This window comes from Camelus dromedarius, chromosome 30 (genome assembly GCF_036321535.1).
Source record: "Camelus dromedarius isolate mCamDro1 chromosome 30, mCamDro1.pat, whole genome shotgun sequence".
NCBI classification, from domain to species: domain Eukaryota; kingdom Metazoa; phylum Chordata; class Mammalia; order Artiodactyla; family Camelidae; genus Camelus; species Camelus dromedarius.
In genome coordinates, this window is record NC_087465.1 from 2,087,510 (window position 1) to 2,106,991 (window position 19,482).

The 19,482-nt window shown below is 45.4% G+C and overlaps 1 protein-coding gene across 4 annotated transcripts in view; it reads right to left on the minus strand.

The window, feature by feature from the left end:
• Positions 1-19,224, minus strand: part of RB1CC1 (RB1 inducible coiled-coil 1) — an 84,076-nt gene extending 64,852 nt beyond the window's left edge. For 2 of the 4 annotated variants that reach the window (XM_064480813.1, XM_064480812.1), the window contains exons 1-5: positions 18,907-19,224; positions 4,500-4,614; positions 3,482-3,603; positions 2,379-2,505; positions 2,079-2,249 (exon numbers count right to left, since the gene is read on the minus strand). In XM_064480813.1, the coding sequence (XP_064336883.1) occupies positions 2,079-2,249; positions 2,379-2,505; positions 3,482-3,552 (369 nt within the window). In that variant the 5' untranslated portion in view covers positions 3,553-3,603; positions 4,500-4,614; positions 18,907-19,224. Of the gene's footprint in view, positions 1-2,078; positions 2,250-2,378; positions 2,506-3,439; positions 3,604-4,499; positions 4,615-18,906 lie in introns of those variants that run through there. The other 2 variants (XM_031441632.2, XM_064480814.1) reach the window with 2 other exon arrangements.
• Positions 19,225-19,482: the final 258 nt, after the last annotated feature.

Consider the following 19,482-nt stretch of genomic DNA (forward strand, 5'->3'; position numbering starts at 1 on the left):
AACATCTACTCTACTCTGCTCTATTCTAGGTGCCTCGTATACTGTTTGTCCTTTCGTGTTTGGCTTACTTCACTCAGCATACTGTCTTCCAGGTTCCTCCACGCTGTAGCTCCTATCAGGATTTCCTTCCTGTTTAAGGCTGACTGATACCCCGCTGTATGAATATACCACATTTTGTTTATTTATTCACTGGACATTTGAGCTGTTCCACCATTTGGCTATAATTAATAATGCTGCTATGAACACTGATGTACATCATTATATTAAAAGTTCTCCTGAAATTATTATCTTTGACAGGCAAATACAGATTCAGCTTATCTTTTTCCTCAATTAAATCTTTCAGTATTAATTTCACTCTGTTCTGTTTAATGCTTTAACATCCACTTCATCACATCCTGATACCACCCCCTTTTCCTGTCTTGGCCTCTAGTTCTGTGCGTACCTTTCTTTCCATACTTTAGCAACCTGTTTTACCAGGATTTCTTGTGATGGTGTGGTTCCTTTTTTAAAATCATACCATGAAGTTTCTTTAAGTAAGGGAAAAGTTGGCTAAATTACTTAGTAACCAATATGATGGGCTGTATTAATCTCACTGTTTCATGTTCAGGGTTCACTTTACTATTTCTGTTGTATCCTATGCAGATGTGTGCTAATCCAGTGAAGTCAGTGTTCCTTTCCGTCCTAGCTCTTCTCTGCTACTCAGCACACCCCCTTCTCTTTCCTGCTTGTCTTAATCTATGACTGGATGGACCCGTCACCATTCTGTAACTTGCCACCTGGCATCACTACAAACTGCGCAGATTGTTTATTTCTAGACTAATCCTCTTTCTCATTTCATCTATTTGATTTTTAAATCTTTCTATCAAGTTTTATTTCTTCTTCTGGTTTCTCACTCTAATCATGTAACAGTTATATACCCTATCAGGTTATCCTATTGGTAATTTTTGTATCTAATGTTACACTTTGCTATTAGCGTGTGGTGTTTATATTTCAACTAAATCAAAACTATTACCTTTAAATGGCATGCAATAGTGCAGCCTGTCTTTATTAGTTTTATTAGTTTATTATAGACCAATACTCAGAAAATAAATCTAAAGGATTATATTACATAAATTCAACTTACAGAATTTGTTTTTTAAAAAATAGTTTTGCCTTCTAAAAAACATTTCCAGACTCTAATGCTTATTAAAGATATTCCAGAAAGGTAAGTTTATTCTCTTTTTATGTTGTATCCTAGGTGCAAAATGGGATAGCTTCACTAAAGTACATAATACATTAAAACAAACTAACAGACTTCTTTCGAAAAGCAAATATTAATACTTTATAATAGTTTATTTTAACAATTTGTTTATTTTTATAAAAGGTAAATACACCTATTTAGTTGATTCTAAAGGATGATTTTTTTTCATGGCTGAAAGCAAACTGTGTCCTACTACTGACAGCTTACAGCCAGCATCACAGCAAAGCGCTAGCAAGTCAAACCAAACAAACAAAAAACAAACGACTGTGAACAACCCATGAGAACTGCACACGGCAACCAAGAGGTATGTACTGGGCCCAGAGGCTGGGTTCTTCCCCAGACCTAAGCATGCGAGAAAGGGTCGTGATTTTAAAGAGTTATTTGAGCTCTCTCTGCAATGTCCACCTACTCTAACGTAGGTACTTTACTGACTAAAGATTGCTCTGAAGTCATTATCTGCACATCATCTAGGAAAGAGGGTGACAAATAGCATCTAAGACAGCCTGTCCACTCTAAAGATCCCGTCATCGTCTGCAGTGTAGACCAACAAAGCATGCACCTGAAACTTAAAACCCAGACACAGTAACCAGGAAATATTTTTTCAAAAAGTTTGTTATTTTTCATGTTTTTGGCATGCTTCTTCTATAATTTAGACTACTTTGCTATTTAGATTTAAATGCTTTTAGAAGCAATAGACGGTTCAGATCATTCACCAATGCCTAATAATAAGCTCATGGCCCCCAAAAAATTACCAAGTGTATGAATTCAACATTATTTTGTTAAATACAGCAATTTTACAATTTCAACTATACTAGGTATAAATAAATATTACAATTACCACCGCAAGTTGTGTCCTTGAAGCAACAGTGTGAAAAACTGCAGGCATCATAAGGGACTCTTCAACTTTTATTTCCATGTCATTTTCTGTTGAAAAGGTAGTTTTAGGAATAGCAGGTAGACGTTCAGATAAGATCATTTCTTTGTTAAACAGAAAAATTGGATTTGTGTCCTACAGAAGTAAAAATGCAAGAGAGAAAAAAAAAACTGAGGTAAAATGTTGTAACTACTGAACATGCACACAGCCCTCAATATACAAATCGGATCAGCGGCCCAGTTCCCGACGCCCGCCCCCACCTACCGTCCCCGCGCTGTAGGTGCACACCCTCCGGTCTGCAGCCATGCACTCTCCGCCGTTGACCACCAGCACCTGGTGCTGAATAGCGATCTTGTACTTGCTGTGGATGGCATGCTTCAGGTCGGCCACACTTTTCAAACAAAGGAGGGTAAGTTGGTTATTTACATTTGCCCAACAACAAACCTTTTTATTACTAAAGTAGCACTATGTAAAAATACCTGATAGATAAATGAATTTCACTCTAAAGTTTTTCCTCCAAAGAGTAGTAAAAACTATCAGCTGCTTGTTCCTGGAATTGGATTCCATAATCAAGTAAGCAATTTTAAATAAATAAAAGGTCAATAAATGACCCCTGTGCCACATCTAGAAGTCAATCTATGAGATACAGACAGTAGAAACATTTATTTTTGTAATCTTTATATAACGTAGCAAAAGAATTGCTCAAGTTAGCATCAGGTCTGTTAAAATCTTCAGAACACAGGATGTGTGTTAAAATCTCCAGGTAACATTACACAAAATACATTAAGTCTGTATCACATGAAAACTGCTTCCTTTTTCTAATCTTTCAAAAAAGTTATTCCTTCACAGGTCAACCTGTGTTTTATTAAAAACTAGAACTTTCAAAAAAATAATTTTATAATTCCATTAAAAAATAAAATTCCAAATTTTATTCTATCATTAACAAACAAACCAAACACTATTGACTTTATTCATATAAAAGAATAAAAGCAATGACAAAAAACACAGGCCTGGTGCATGCTGGTTTATACAGCTAGCAACAGTCCCCTCTGCAGTGTCCTGTGGAACTGAGAACAGCAATCAGCTACGAAAACTTACTTCTGTTTGACTGCCTTGGTTTGAAACCAGTTTGTTTACTATGAACAATATATTCATGTCAACAGAACAAAGCACAACTTAATGCATTCAACGTTAGCGTTTTAGAAAAGATGACAACTGTACGTGTAACACGCTGGGGATCAAAGCTCTAAGACTCACTGCACTACCACTCTTACTTAAAGGAGTCATTTTCTCAAACTCAAACAGGTCTTTAACTTCTTACACACCCAGAATGCAAAACTGATGCGAATCAATGAAAGAGAGCTCACGTTTGCACTGTAAGTTCAGTGTCAAATGTCAGGGTAGTTCCAGTGTTAACCAGAAACACATATAACTTCATGATGACTTCTCTGGATTCTGTGAGCTTGCACCTCACACTCTGATACGGTCACTACAGGAAACAGACAAGGAGCGTGGTCAGCGCACAAACACAAGCACCCGTGCAGATGTGCTCACGTGAGCCCCAGCACAGCTGCACCGCAGCAACAGCGCACGCCAGGCCAGGTTCTGGCGGCCACGCTGGCCAGCTGTGCGACCCAGTGAACTCGGTGCTTAAAAAGCAGTCACACACAGGAGTGAGACCGCTGGAAAGCGTGACTGCTACCTTCAAAACTGTTCTGAGGAAGAGAAAGACCAGTGGTCAGAACAGGTCTGTGTGTTTTTCACACTGTTCTCACGTACCGCCCCCCCAAGTTAAGAATACAGATTTAAAAAATCTAACCCCAACATTTCTTCCTTCACTTCTTCCTTGTAACAATAAACAACAGTCTTCAGGTTAAACTTACTAACAGCAAATAGGAAAAGTTACTGCTTGCAATTAGAAGGGAAAGAGTTAGCCCCTGGTCCTTCCACCGGGTGCCCCTCTATCTGGGGTCCACCTCCACAGTCAAAAACACTCCACACAAGAAACTGCCCTGACAGTTAATCACTCCATGGAACAGCAGAAAGGGCACAGGTCTGGAAATCAGAATGTTTCAAACAACTGTGCCACTAACTAGTGGTCCAAGTCAAAACCCCCTCTATAAAATAAAGCGATAGATTTCAAGAGCTAGCATTTTACTTTTAACAACTGGAGGTATAAATCCCCCAAATTAATTTAAGTGATGAAAGACAAACTTCCAGAAACTAGTATTTATCTTTCTTTATGCTCTTTGCATATGAGCTTTAGAGGAGAATTATGAGGGAAGAAGGAAAGAGCAAAAAAGGTTTCAAAATTAATGTTTCCAATCACTATTTTAAATGCATTAGATCAAGATCTCTGTTATAAAGGTAGGAACCGTGACTTACCGTCAGGCACTGTGAAAGAGATTACCACTTTCCTTAAAAAGCAGAATAAAAGTGGCTTATGTTTGTTTTGCTTGATATTGGCAACTGAATGGCATTACTGGTGAAACTCAGTGAACTGGAAAAGAAAGATTTCTGGATTATTATTGAGAGAAATAATTAAACGTGACAACAAAAATGTTAGCAGTCTCTTCAGTTTAATGTTAACTTCTGCAAGAGTAATCTCTTCTCAGTCTCTCTTCCTACCTGCACATTCACTGAACCACAAGCATGTGACCTTGACCTAACCATTCCATTAAAAAGACATCAAATAAAAGTCCCCAAAGAACTCCCCAACACAGCCAAACTCCATAGTCATTCTCAGTCCTTAGAATGTAACAGTCCCGTTACTTCTACATGATCTTGGCCAAGTCACTTAAAGGTTTCAGCTTCATCTTTTGTAAAACAGGGAAAAAATGGCAACTGCAGCAGAGAGCCTCTCCTTCCAGGTATCCCCTCTCTAGTGAACCTCGACCCCCTGGATGTGGGTGGGGCCTGTGATCTGTCTTTAGTCACTGAAACACAGCAGAGGTGATGGAATGTCACTTACGTGACTGCTATTCAAGACTAACTTCCCTCTTGCCAGCTCTGATGGAGTAACTGTCATGTGGATAGGCCCACGTGGGTGGCAAGAAACTCATGCTGGCCTCTGGCCAACAGCCAGCAAGACGCTGAGGGCCTCAGTCCAGCAACCTGCCAGGAACTGAATCGACAACCACAGTGAGCCTGGAAGCAGATCATGCTGAATCTCCGACAAGCCCCACCCCTGGCTGAAACCTTCCCAGCAGCCTTCTGAGAGACCCTAGCCAAGCCACACCCACAAACCCAAAATAACACGTCTGTGTTGTTTTAAACAGCTCAGACTGTGGTAGGTCCGCACTCGACCGGTGATCCAGCGCCCAACATCCGAGGGGCAGTACCAGAACTGGGCAAGAAGAGAGGTCCCATGGTGCTCGGCAGATACAAGCCCCTTCCTGGGCTCTCCCTCCTCGGTCAACTCTCCGGGGGTCTCGCCCTCCCTGCTCGCTGTCCTGCTCCGGGGGCTGCAGCGAGGCCCTGCTGACCACCACACCTGCCCAAACACCTCTCCAGACCGAGGTCTCTATCCGGCCCCTCCCACAGCTCCTCTGCACCTGAACAACTCCCTGCACCTGAACAACTCCCTGCTCCGGTGTGCTTCTCTTTGCTGAAGGACCTTCGTGCAGCCAGTCTCACAGGTGCTATCCCAGATTCGCCGTCTTCCTCACCCCCGGTCAGTTCAACGCACCGCTTACTGATGGCCTATCCCTATTCCTCCTGCTACGGCTTTCAGTCAAGCCCTCGCTGTCCCCGAACTTCCACTACGGCTTCTCAACCTGCTCCGTCTCCTCCGCCCCTCACCATCCTCCTCCCTCCCCGACATCACCCTTGAAGGGACCATTCTACATGCCAGGGGGGCCACGATGTTCTGCTCCCTGAAACCAACCAATCAGGATCATGATGATTTTTATGGTAGTGGCCACCACTCGTGAGTATTTATTATATTCCAGGCGACTGTTCTAAGCCCTTTATTAAATAAAATGCTTTCATCTGATCCTCATAAGAAACCCTTACGGTAAACAATATCATCCTCATTGCAGAGATAAGGAAACTAAGGATCAAGGGCCTGAGTAATGTCACAGGCTGAGTGAGGACTCGAACTCGGACAGTCCGATGCCAGCTTCTCGCGCCTTTACCATGGAGATGACACCCAGCAAAACCACAGGCGCCACACGGCTTCTCCCCTCCTCCGTAACGCCCACTCCGCCCTCCCCAACCTCCCACCGCGTGACTCCCTGAACAAACACACTGCTTCAAGTCTGAGCCTCGCAGGCCTGTTCCCCACCTGGACCCCACTTCCCCGGCCCTCCCTCCACCAGCCCCTCTCAGGTCTAAGGGCACAGCCCCACCAGGAGCCCTGCTGCCTGGACTCCACCTGCACTTCTCAGCTGCGCACTTCATAGCTCCCACCTCCACTGAACAGCAGGCTTCTTTAAAGCAAGGACCACGCATTCCTGGGAACTAGCTCCAAAATATTTTCTAACTAAAATGAATGAATAACCCAGCAGAGGATTATTCTATATCCTTGTGAAGAGTGCTAAGAAGCCACACCGTGACATTCACCACAGGGCTGCTTCTGCCTGTTCCCAGCGTCGTCATCTCCATCGCATCCGCCACCAGCACACGGGCCACCACCACGGCCCACGGGTGACGCAGGCCCCCACAACACAGCCCCGACGGCTCCGCCCCACGACCTAACTTACACCACGCTGGCCTGCCCTACGCCAACATCCCGTGTCTATCGTGGCCCACAGCACATCCTGTCACCCCCCTACCACGGCCACGGCCCTGGGGGGCCCTGCATGGACGTCAGCCTGAGGGCTGCCCCAGCCATGGGTCCTGAGGAGACAGCACATAAAATGCTCGTTGCCAGCACTTCTGGAGGGATCAACCACGTGCCAGTCTCCTTCACCGATGTCTCACAACAGGTGAGACATCCACATTATTAACATCTCCCTTTGCAGAAGAGGAAGAAGATTCAGAGGTTACTCAACTTGCCTGAAGACAGCAACTTAGTAAATCAAAGTTCCGGGGGCTTGAAACCAGGTCAATTTATAACATTAATTCAATAAAAACATCACTGTGAGAACCCAGTACAACCTAGGGATTTTCTTAGCTTTGGGAATAAAAGAGGAAACAATGTGATGAAATTACTATCACCTTCTCTCATGAAGCTTACATCGCAGCGGGCAAAGTGAGAATTTTTCATCTAAACACAAACTCCATGATACCTACTCTCAGAAAGAACAGCAAAGAAAGCATTCATTTCAAGTAGAAGCAATTCCCAAACACACATCCGCACTTTCCTGTTTTACTCTTTACAGACACGCACACTGTTGGGACACCCGGCATCCGTATGACCTCCAGGGACAGCCAGAGCCTGCAGGTCCGCCACAGGGAGGTCACAGGTGAGGAAGCCCCACACAACCCTGGACGCCAAGGACTCACGGAGGCTCCCCAGGGGTCCGTGCTGTGGCGCATGCTGGCCACGGGGAGGCAGTGCTGCCCTCCCTGACCCCACAGAGGGACCCGAGCACTGCACCTGCAGCCCTGCCAGGCCCCCCTCCCTGCATATCTTCCTTCGTCTGCTAGAGTTTAACTTGTAGCCTCCCACTACAATAACACTGTAATCATAAGTATAGCGCCTTCCTCAATTCTGTGAGCTTTCCTAGTGAATTTAACTCAAAGGTAATTTTGGGAACCCTGGACTCTGCAGTCAGTTGGTCTGAAGTGAGGGGGTCCTGGACAACACCAAACTTGTGGCTGGTGCTCCCGGTGGGAGTGGACTTGTGGGGACTGTTCCATCTCAGTCCAGAGTGGACTAAAACCCCTGCACACCCACATGTGGTTTCCCCAAAGAAGCTCTAGAGAAGTGGCTGATTCCAAAACATACCCAGCATGTAAGCCTGGAACACCTCAATGTGATAGAAAAGCTGGGAAGCCGCCACAGACTAACGAGACAGCGTCAGAAGGGCGAAGAGGTCAACCTGGAGAGGCTTCGCTAAGCTGGGACAGTTTGGGCATCAACGGAACGATGGCAAATAATAAGTGTTCATAATGTTACCCAAAAAAGAAAGAAGAAACACCCAGGGAGCTGGGGCAGCAACCTAGTGTCAGAGCTGGGGAGGGAAGGACATACATGCATCTCCTGGGGCACCGACCTTGGGGAAAACCAACACTTGCTGAAGGAATGGCCTCTTCTGCAGACAAACTCCAGCTAACACTACAGACAGAACACAGAAGATGACCATTTTGCAATGAAGTAACAGATCTAGACAACCATGCACTGTCACAATGAGGAGAAGTGCGATGTGATGGGGCTGACAGACATGAACACACTGACCGCCTATCACTCTGCTACTGACAGTGTCTCTGCGCGTCTCCGCTGGACACGAGCACAACCCCGCCATAAAGGACCGCTGCTCCCCATCCCTGCAAAAAATGAACCAAAATCTACCTAAGCCTCTACATCCACCTACAGTTCCCAGTTTATACACAACAAGGAGTCACAGAGGAAAAAAGTCAACAATATTATAAGAAAACCACCATCTAAATCAGAAATGAGCATTCTATAGGACAATGACCTAGTTTCTTCAACAAATGGCTTCAAAAAGACAAGGGAGGAAGAATTCTACCTACTAACGGAGATGTAAGAGGTAAAATAACCACATGTAATGTGTGCACCTGTCTGGATCCTGAAATCAAAGAAACCACTGTAAAAAGACATACTTGAAATAAGTGTGGAAATCTAAATATGGACTAGGTATTAGATTATACTTAAGAATCACTATTCCTCTTTTTGGATAATGGTATTTTAGTTACAAAATAATAATTCTAAAAATTAGTTCTAAAAAAATTCATGTGTAAAATAATATTTGAAATGTTTTAAAACATTCTAGCAGAAACAAATGAAAGACGGAAGGACGTGAGGCAGGGAAGGGAGAGGTCAGCTGAGGTCAGCTGAGGTCAGCTGAGGTCAGCTGGGCAGGGGACAGATAAGACGAGCAAGACACCGATCCACCATTAAAGCACAAAGGATGGACAGACTGGTTTCACTGTTACATTCTCTCTAGTTTTGTGTATGCTTGCAAGTTTCCATGATAAAATATTACAAAAATCATCACAATTATTTTAATAATCCTATTTAGCATTCAAATATTATAGGTGGGACTCTACTATAAATAATTATGACCTTTCTGAAAAGCAGCTGGCGTTGATGGGGCAGGTAACTAATACATCAACAAACACACGCCTCTCATCTCAAAGGGAGAGAGAACATCCTCCTTGCAGAGGTGCTGCAGGACCAGAGCAGTAAGAGAGGGGAGCGAGGGGTGCACACAGCTGAAGCAAGACTGGCCATGAGTGAGCTCCTGGAACAACATGACAGTTACACCCGCCTGTACAGGGGCTGCGTGCACCCTAGCAGTGATGAGCCCACCTCCCTCCACTCATGCTGGACACAAATTTAACCTCCCCCATACCTACTGGTCATCCTTTCTCACGCTGATGGATACAAGTCATTGAAACACTTCTGGAGCAGTCTTCCGCTGTGGTTAAGACAGAGCTAAGAAATTTTCTTTTCCATAATTTCTCAAAGACAATCTTCATCCCACTGTGAAGTAGGTCTGACCCGGGTACACCATGTCAGCTCTCAGCATATCATCTTTGCAGCCAATGCATGAAAATGAGCAAATTATACAAATAATGTCTGTACATAAGGACTCTGTGACCACCGCGTCCATGGCAGGGCACAAACATTATGCTTTACTAAATAAAGGGACAGTAACAATTGCCAATAAAATGAAATCCTAGCTCCCATAAGTGAGCACGTATGTGCAGATATGGACGCACCCAACTTCCATGTTGCATCAACACTGCGTCAACAGAAAGTATCAATGACAGCCAAGGCACTCTTACTCTCAAACCGCACTCAGACATGAAAAAGCAAGTTACTTCTGAGTTAAGAGTTCCCGGGCCTGTCACTACACTGAGAGGGAAGATGACCTGGAGGACACCCACAGTGCCAACCTCCTCAAGACTCACACGGCAAGGTCTTTGCATATGGAAACCGGCAGTAAGCAGTCAACGCGCCAGGGCGCCAGGACCCTCCTACGTGAATGCGGGGCCCCAGTGCCAAGAGAGGGGCACCATCCAGATCCCCACGTGGCCATCAGCTACAGCCCCTCAGAAAACTGCGCGATTCAAGTTCTCACTTCTTTATCCTAGCTCCTATTAGACTAGAGTCCTTTAAAAAAATCTATTTCTATCTTGAGCTGTTATTTCAACCTTGTATTACTAATTTTTAGGTGGTCAGGTCACAGCTTCACAGCAAGGTTAAGTTTGGTATAGAAAGATTTTATTTCTACATTTAATTTTTTCATAATTTGCATATTGGACACAATAAGGGATGGAAATAAGAATTTGTGTGTGAGCAAAGTAAAAGCTCTGGTCGGATTTTAACTCAAGTATGGGTTATAAAATTAACTGCTCTAAATGGGTAACAGAACGAACAAAATATATTTATTCATGCTACTATTTTGAGTTCTTTTAAAAGAAATGTCATAAGACCTATATAAAGGCCAATTCTGTGTAATCTAAATCAAAGTCATAAAATTTTTCTGAATTACATCTTCTCCAGCCAATCCAGGAGCCACATGGTTTTACTGTCAAGTAAGTAACTGGACTTAAAAAAAATTCCCATCACTGCACGTCCATCTAAATTTCCACTCCCTAACCTGTGAAGCGGGGTATTAGTAATACCTGCCTCATTCAGCTTTCATGGAAAACAAGTTAAATAATCCGTGCAAAAGAGCCTATTTAGCACAATGCCAACTTCTCAGTAAATACTCCAAAACGTTGCCGAGGGACAGGAAATATCTCTGTGACATAACACAAAGTACTCAAGAGGGCCTGTTGAGCGAGTGGACTCTCACGTGGGAAACTCTCCAGGAGACTAAGCAAACGACAAAGCGGCGTTCAAACAGTAACTGAGAGCGATCACTTCCAAGGAGCTAATTGTTGGCAGTTTCTTTATTAGCCAACATATTCCAAGGCTGCTTATCTAAACAAAACAATAATCATCATCTCTACCTTAAATATATCTTCCTCTTCGTAAGAGGCTCCGGGGCCAGGGAGTACGTATTCACATGTGACAGCTAAACCAAGCGGACTGCCGTCGCTGACACCCAAGAGGTTAGTATCCACCCAAATCCACCACGGAGGACACCACCCAGGACGCAACCTGCAGTGTTATTTTAATGTCACTTCAACTTGTCCACAAACTAAAAATGCTGGACAGCATCTACTCAACCGTCTAAGTCCTTTGAACCAACACTCCAGCACCGCCCTTCTGAGCCTCACCGCACACGGCTGCAGGCACCTGAAGCGACCTCCTGAAGAAAGACAGTAAGCCTCCACCTTTCGTGCCTTTACTTGTGTCGTTTCACTGCCGCCGTTTTGTAAACAAAGTGCACTTTACAGTTGGTAAGTACCTGCAACTGTAAAGTACAAGCACAGAAGGGGGAGCACGTGCTTAGCACGCATGAGGTCCTGGGCTCAGTCCCCAGTGTCTCCTCTAAAAATAAATAAGCCTAATTACCTAACCCCCCCCCCCAAAAAAAGTACAAGCACAGAAGTCAACCACCACTGAAGGAATTACAAGCTAAGTTTTTAAGTTTTACGTAAAATACAAGCCTAGTTCATAATACTACTTTCCACCAGTCAAGATTTTCTAAAATCTGGCATGCTCATTTTATATATAAACTTTTCTTAATCTCCTCAAAATGAAATCACTTAGTATTACATGACTTAATACAAAGCAATTTTAAATTAAAAGCAAAGGGTTAGTGACTCACCCACTGACACAAGATTTTCTTAAAATTATGTGGCCCTTTGTGTAAACACTGTCTTTACTTTCTGTCCATTGAGAATATAACTTTAAAGAGTCTGCTACACATACACTGAGACACCGTAGGAAAGAACATTTATCAAAACATGTCAAACATACTATCACAGTAATTACAACTAGGATTCTGGCCCATTAACATACGGAACAGAACAGATTCAAGCATATCTTTAAATGCACACACACAGATGCACAACAGAATCTCAAATTGGGAGAATGGATAAATTGTCCAAACAAAGTATTCTAATAAATGGTTATCTACAGCATGCAGAAAAACAAGGTCTACATAAATACCATTTTTACACTTCAGATTACTACTGATGATTAAAATGAATAAAACACTGACAAGGCACAGTGGGCACACTGGCACAGTTTTGACAAGAATATAAATTGGTCCAACTTTTAAGGAGATTTAATCTGGCAATGTGCACCAACATTTAAAATGTGCAAACCAGCAATTCTGCATCTTGAGATGTACTGGAAGCAAATAACCAGACAAGTATACAAAGGGACATATCCAATGATTTCTGTTACACCATTATTAACATTGAAAACCGGAAAAATGACCCTCCTAGGTGCCAGTCAAATAAATCACGGTGCAACTATTTAATGTGGCTTCATTCAGACATTTTAAAATGTTCACTAGACCTATAGCTACCAATGCGTGATATATCTATTATTTAGTAAGTAAAGCCAGTTATAGAATCCAGCCTGTGACCTGTTTGTGGATTTTATGCTTATTTTATTAATTAATGCTGAGGGATTTACGTGTATTAGCATTAAAAATGTAAGGAGCACTAAAAAAAGGGTCTAGAACAGTTTAACATCAATGTTTTTAACAAAGGCTAACTCTGGATGCAGGACTTCCTCCCTGGTCTCTAAAATTCACATTTACAATCTGGGGTTAAAAATACTTATTTCCATTTTGAAAAAGAAAAAAAGACAACATTTCTATGCTTTGCAAAGAAATACAGGACCTGCCAATGCTGTCCTAGAAGAGCTGGTCCAGATAAGAGACAAGACAACCGCCCCACCTGCTGGTCCCAGGCTGCCCCCACCTGGGGGCTCAAGCAGAGCTCCACCTCTCCACTTCGCACAGTTCCCACCCTAGACAGTCACTCAAATTTCATTCTCCAATTACGGTCTTGGTATACCCATAAGAGGGAGAAGAGAACTGTGAAAAGAACATGAGATTTGGAATCAGAAGATGTACATTCAAGTCCTGTCCCCACTATGGATTGTGTGACCCTGAAGGACCTCAACTAACCTAAATTATTTTGATACAGAAAAGAAGGAGACTTCCCAACTCACGGAACAGCATTCAAACCAAGGGCAGTACAGTCATAAGTTCATGTTATAACCCCCCCCAGCTCTCCGTCCTCAGCTCAGGACTAGCACCTGACCGCTGCCAAGCATTTCCAGTCAGAAATCATACTGCACCTCCAACTCAACACATAAATTTCACTCCAGTACTCTGCCTTAACAAAACAACAAAAACCCAACCCAAAACAAACCAACAAAAGCTATTCCCTAACTTCTTCTGTGAACAAAATTACCCTTGTTACCCAAGACTTCAGTTACTTCTGTCTAAGTCCTATTCCTTTTCCCTTTATAATTCAACCCCTCATTTTCCAATGACATAACCTTTATTTTAGAGCCTGGAAACTTCTCCATCCTGTTCCAGCCCTTCCTGACCACACCCACCAAAGAGAAACACCCCAGGCGAGCTGCTTCGCCTCCTGGACCCTCACCATTGCCAAAGCAGGTTACAAGTCAGCGGCCCCTACGCTGTTCCCTTCCCTGCAGCTCCCTCTCCCATGACCTCCGTTAGGACCTGGCTCAGCACTGGACAGTCTCACTTAACTTCAGCATCTGCCTGCCCTTTAAAGGTGTGAGTCTGCCAACTCTGGCAGAAAGCTCGATTAGCATTAAAATGGCAGATTCTGGAGCAGAGTTACCTGCAACTGAAATCACCTCTCCCACTGAGCCTCAGACACCTCCACACATCAGCTCACCATCTAGGACGGAAATGATCCCTTCCGCAGAGTGGACGGGGATGGGGGGGGGAGGACAGCAATCATGTATTTCAGATTACTTTACGGCGCAAGGAGTACGATAAAAGCTTTAAAGATGGTGGCAATTATTAATGAATCTCCAACATTCAAGGACGCCCTAAGGAAGCCCAGTTTCTCTTTCTAAAAGTATCTCCAACTACTCCCCCACACGAAACCTGCACTCCCACTTTACACAGTCTTCCCAGATAAAACACCTGCCCCCATTTCTGCTTACCTGAGTTTCACTCAACCAAGTGTGGTCAAAAGGCCCTTCTGAGTCCAATTAGCCCTTCTGGGAAGTCTTCCCTAATCACAGGTGGGGATCTTAACTAGCTATGAAGTGGTGTGAATTATCGTATATGGGGGGAAATAATCTCACATCGAGAAAGGACATCTGTTCTGCCAAGATCCTTTTGGGATGCAGTCAGCTGTAAATGAGGGGGAAAGGAGAGGTGTATTTTCTAAAATACTGATTCCACTGCATTTATTACCAGACATACAGGCGTTATAACTGTACATCCAAGCCCCTCAAAACAAGAAAGCATCTCCCACACTCATAAAAAACACTATCATTTATCATTGGAATTAATTTACAATGTCCTCTCTGAGAGATCACCCCTACAAGGATCTGGTCAGTCATTCCAGCTTACTGTCAACAGGTCTAATCCATTCAAAACTTGGAATCCGCCTCCTTACATGGGGAGGACAAAGGGAAAATCCTAGACCACAACTTCTGACCTCCCCAAACGACACCAATACTGAACGCCCGACATAAGCCACACACCATGCCAGGTGCAGGAGTACAAGAACCCTCAAGGTGCTTTCCAGTCTAGTAGAACACATGGATGATGCTGGACAAGGCGGGCCAAAAGCTTCACAGAGAAAGAAGGATTAGGAAAAATTCTGTCTGACTTGCAATTCTGCAGTGTAATTTGTAGCAACTGGCCCTCACCAAGGGGCCACTGCTGCCTCAATGAAAACAGCAACGTTCACCACAAATGGGGTGTCCAAGTCACGAGGGACTGAACACTGGGCTTCAGCCTCTCCAGATCAGACTTATTCCCATCTGATCCTGCCCTTTCTCTGCCAAGAAGAAAAGAAAAAGAGAAGAGCAGGTCAGCCATCTCCTTCGCATTCTCCAAGGGAAGCTTTCCATCAAGGTTGGGGGTCCTAAACGAACACCCTGTCTGCACCACACAAGGCGAGGATGGCCGCACAGAAGCACTCCCAACAGCCTGGAGCACGTCCCTGAGGGTTTCCCATGGACACAGAAGCACGTGTGGTCTGTGGACAGCGTAATCTCTCAAAAATGAGAGATTGTCAAGCGGACCTGCAACTTGATTGAGCTGAATAACACAGCAAAATGAGGACCTTTCCATATCAGTACACACAGATAGATCACACGCTGTGGTGTCCAGTCAAAAACACTGCATAAAGTGCATGACTTAAAGATAATTTGGAATTGGAAATATTAGTAAATAGTCTAAAAAACTTGTCCCAATAGAGAATATCATTAGATTTTATTCTTAATGAATTTAAAAAATTTCATATATATGTCATTTGATAGCTTTTGCTTAACAGAAACTCAGAATAACGGTTAAATGAGCTTAGGGCAGTCTACTACAAAATAGCTCTCCAGCCACACAGGCCAAGCCTGGAAGCCACACCCACTTCTCCCACATTACCCTCCCAGTTAAGACGCTACATCCAGGGCTGTGCGTGGCACGATTTTTAAGGGGCGGCAACATCAAGCTATGACAATTTCTTTAAATGTGAATTCTGTTTTTTTAAACTCTAACTTCTCACATAATAGTATCTACAGCAAAGATTTTCTAGGTCTATGCTTCATTTTATATGAGATACTGAGAGTAAGAAATGAAACCAAAATTATCTTTACAGCAAACGTTGAATCAGCTCCATTCTATTAAACCAAGGCTATATGTAAACATATAGCAACATCAAAAAAGGATGCGCACATCTATAATTTCCAGTATAATGGCCAAAACAGCCATGGAAATACTAACAGTATTGTACAGATTTGACTAACATTTCAACAGATATTCTGGACAGTTACTAACCAATCATATGCAGCATATGAAGGAAAAAATGATGTGGATAGTCCTAAACTAGTAACTAAAATGGAGGGGGGCTTGTCCACAATTATTTTCACCTCTTAGGACAATTACAAGGCAATAAAATATGACAACTCAACAGAGAGCAAAATCACAGTGGCAGGGGTGGGAGTGTCACTCCATAATCCGCAGGGCACCCACTCTACAGCTGTGAAAGCAGCGACTAACCAGTGGAAGAAAGGTGCCTGGAGGTGCTCGAGAACTGCACCTACACAGAGTAATTTAACAGAACGTAACTTCACTGAGGGTCAGAAAGAAAAGCTGTCCTCTCAGGGCTCTGGACAGGAGTCCTGACAACAGACAAATCAGGTTTACTAGGTCCACGACAGTGAAAGCACCAGAGTAATGTAATAACTAGAATTATATACTTCTAATTATTACGGAGAGACTGCAAGTACAGAATCTTCGAGCCCTCCGCAATCTGCTTCCCTAGCACTGTGTCTATTTCAGCATCTTCAAGCAGGCTGCATTTGCAATTTATCTTCCTTAAAATTTCCAGTGTTTCACCATTTTCTACAACTGTCTATACAAAGCTTTACATATAAAGCTCCTCTTGTTCACTCTTCACGTCACTGGAGCTAAAACTGGGTCTTCCTGGGGTTTAACATTTCATGAAAAAAACAAATGAATCTGGCTCCAAGTTGCTTTCCAGCTTCGCGGGGTTTACTGCACAAACCTCTGTGCTTTGCACAGGCGGGGTTAGAGCACATCAGTTCTTACTGAGAGCACCCCCAAACCTGAAAACCCATAGAGCCCCGCTACCACCACAGCCTCCTCCTCCAGCTCCCGCTCCCCGTGCCCGCCCTGGCCCGTCTCGGTGATCTTTTCACTTTTGCAGGCATGTGCCAAGTCCTCGGAGCCTTTGTATTTACTATTCCTTCAGCCAGTGTTCTTTCCCCAGAGTCACACAGCTGGCTTTCTCACGTCTCTTAAATCTTTCCTTCAGATGTCCAATAATGCTTAAACGGTAAGTAATTGCATTCAGGACCTCAATTTCCTTACTTTTATAAGCCAAAAGTCATACTGCATACATTTTTATATTCCTTGCAGTAACTGGTTCAATGGTCTGCCTTGGTAAGTAAGTAACTACGAATGAGTGTGTGTGGAAAGGGGCTGCTAGATTTTCACTTGAGTTTCTTGAACCAGTATTTCCTGCATACAAAAGGCTTACTGGGGTTATAGAATAGCACTACCCCAATGAGACAATCTTACTACCCATTACTTTTTATAAACACATCCATAAGTTACATATATCTGCAAAGTAGAGCATATGGCAGGTGTTCAAACATTTGCTGAACGCATGAGAATTTAAAGACAGTCTCCAAATTAGAGGACAAATAAAAGCTCCTCTCAAGCTTACATAATAAAAATTTCAGTTCAAAAGTGTGGCTTTTCAAAACCAGAGGTCTAGTGGCCTACACCCTGTCTGACTTAACGAATTTCATTTGCTAAAAGTCAATCTGTCATGTATTCCGACCTTGTGTTTGTTAGCAAGGGCCAGAAAAATGTTCTCAGAGGAGTCAACTTCCCGTCTTCCCTGTCATCCTAACATCACGACGTAAGAATTAGGCCAACAACCAACCCTAACTTTGACTAACATAAAAGATTCAAAATAGACCAAACAAAATTACCTAAAAAAAAAAAATCGCCTGAGTCCATATTCAACTTCCATCAACAGGCACTGACCAACATAAACACCAACACAAAACATCCCTTTTACAAAACTCCACCTAGATTTTGAACACAACATACACCAACATACACACACATACACACTAAAATGTTGCTAAGAAAATGTGTTCATTCAGGCCATGTTCTGTTACATTACCAACAAAGGAAAAAGATCTTCACACACCCCCTCCCCAAGCAAGGGTCTGCTTACAGATCAAGTAAGCCCCAAATCAAACCAGCCACTTTCCTCAGTGGTCCTCTGCTTCTCAGTAGTAATGTCAGAATTGGAAGGACCCTCTTTGAATCAAGTATCGAAACATCATAATGAGATTGTTCTACTGAAAATGAGCGGTCTCCTCCTAAGTCGCCAACCTTCCCAGCCCTGGGCTGAATCACGGGAGCACCCTCCACACACGAGAACCTACAAACTGTATGTACAGTAAGACGGCGAGCAAGCAGGCAGGCACACTCTCCTCCGGCTCAAATCGTGCTCTCGGCCCGGCGGGCCCGCGGCGACCACCCCCGGCCTAGCGTCTCGCGGTAACCTGACTCGATCGACCGCGGGCACATCGGAGCTCACCGGCGCCCAGGCCCCCCGCCCGGCGGATCACCGCGCTCCAGCCATGGTGGAGAGCAGCCGATTACGAAACCAGAGCAGAAGCGGCGCACAGCCCCCGGGCGGGGGAAGGAACCACAGGCGTCCCCCAGGAGCCGCCGTGCCTCCCGCGGTCCTGCCGCCACCGGGGAAGCCGGGAGACCCGCACACACGGCGCGTCCCACACCCACCCGGGGGGCGGGCGGAGGCTGAGTCATCCCCGGAGTAACTTTATCCGGATCCTCGCACTCCGGGGCGGGACACAGCCGTGCCTCCGACCCTCGCGCTGGCAGGGCGGCCTCCGGGGCCGAGCCGGGCGGCGGCGGCGAGGACGCCGGGGCGGGCGGGCCCCTCGGCCCGGGCCGCTCCCTCAGGCCGGCGGGGGCGCCGGGGACCGGGACCGCACAGGCCCGCGCCCGCCGCGCCCGGGACTCACCGGGCGGCGCCTCCTCCTCCGCCGGCAGCAGCAGCAGGGCCCGCGGCACCCGGCACCATCTTCCGCCGCCGCCTCGTCCTCGGCGGCGGCTACCAACCGCCCATCGGCGCCGCCAACCGACACAGCCGCCGGCGCCGGTGCCCGCCCGGCCGCCACCTCCGGGCGGCGCGGACGCGGTCAGGCCCCTCGGCTCTGGGTGGGGGCCCGGGGGCCGGTGGAGGGCAGGCCGCGGCCGGGCAGAGCCGAGGGGCCGGGCGACGGGGACCCCGAGGCAGCGGCGAGGGCTCGGCAGGGCCGCGGACACGGCCGCCGCGGGTTTGTTATTGTCGACTCCGTCCCTTCCTCCGCGGGGCACGCCGGGAAGCGGGCGGGGGAGGGGCAACGCGGCCGCGCAGGGCGGCTCCGCGCAGGTCCGGAAGTCGGCGAGCTGCCGGAAGTCGGCGGGCTGCCGGGAAGGCCGGCGTCGGCTCCGCCTCAGGCGGCTTCCGGGCGGGTGACCTGGCTGTTCTCTCGTGACCCCGAGACTCGCTGCTGGCCGCCGTCCGGGCGCGACTGCCCCAAGGTGAGCTTGACGTT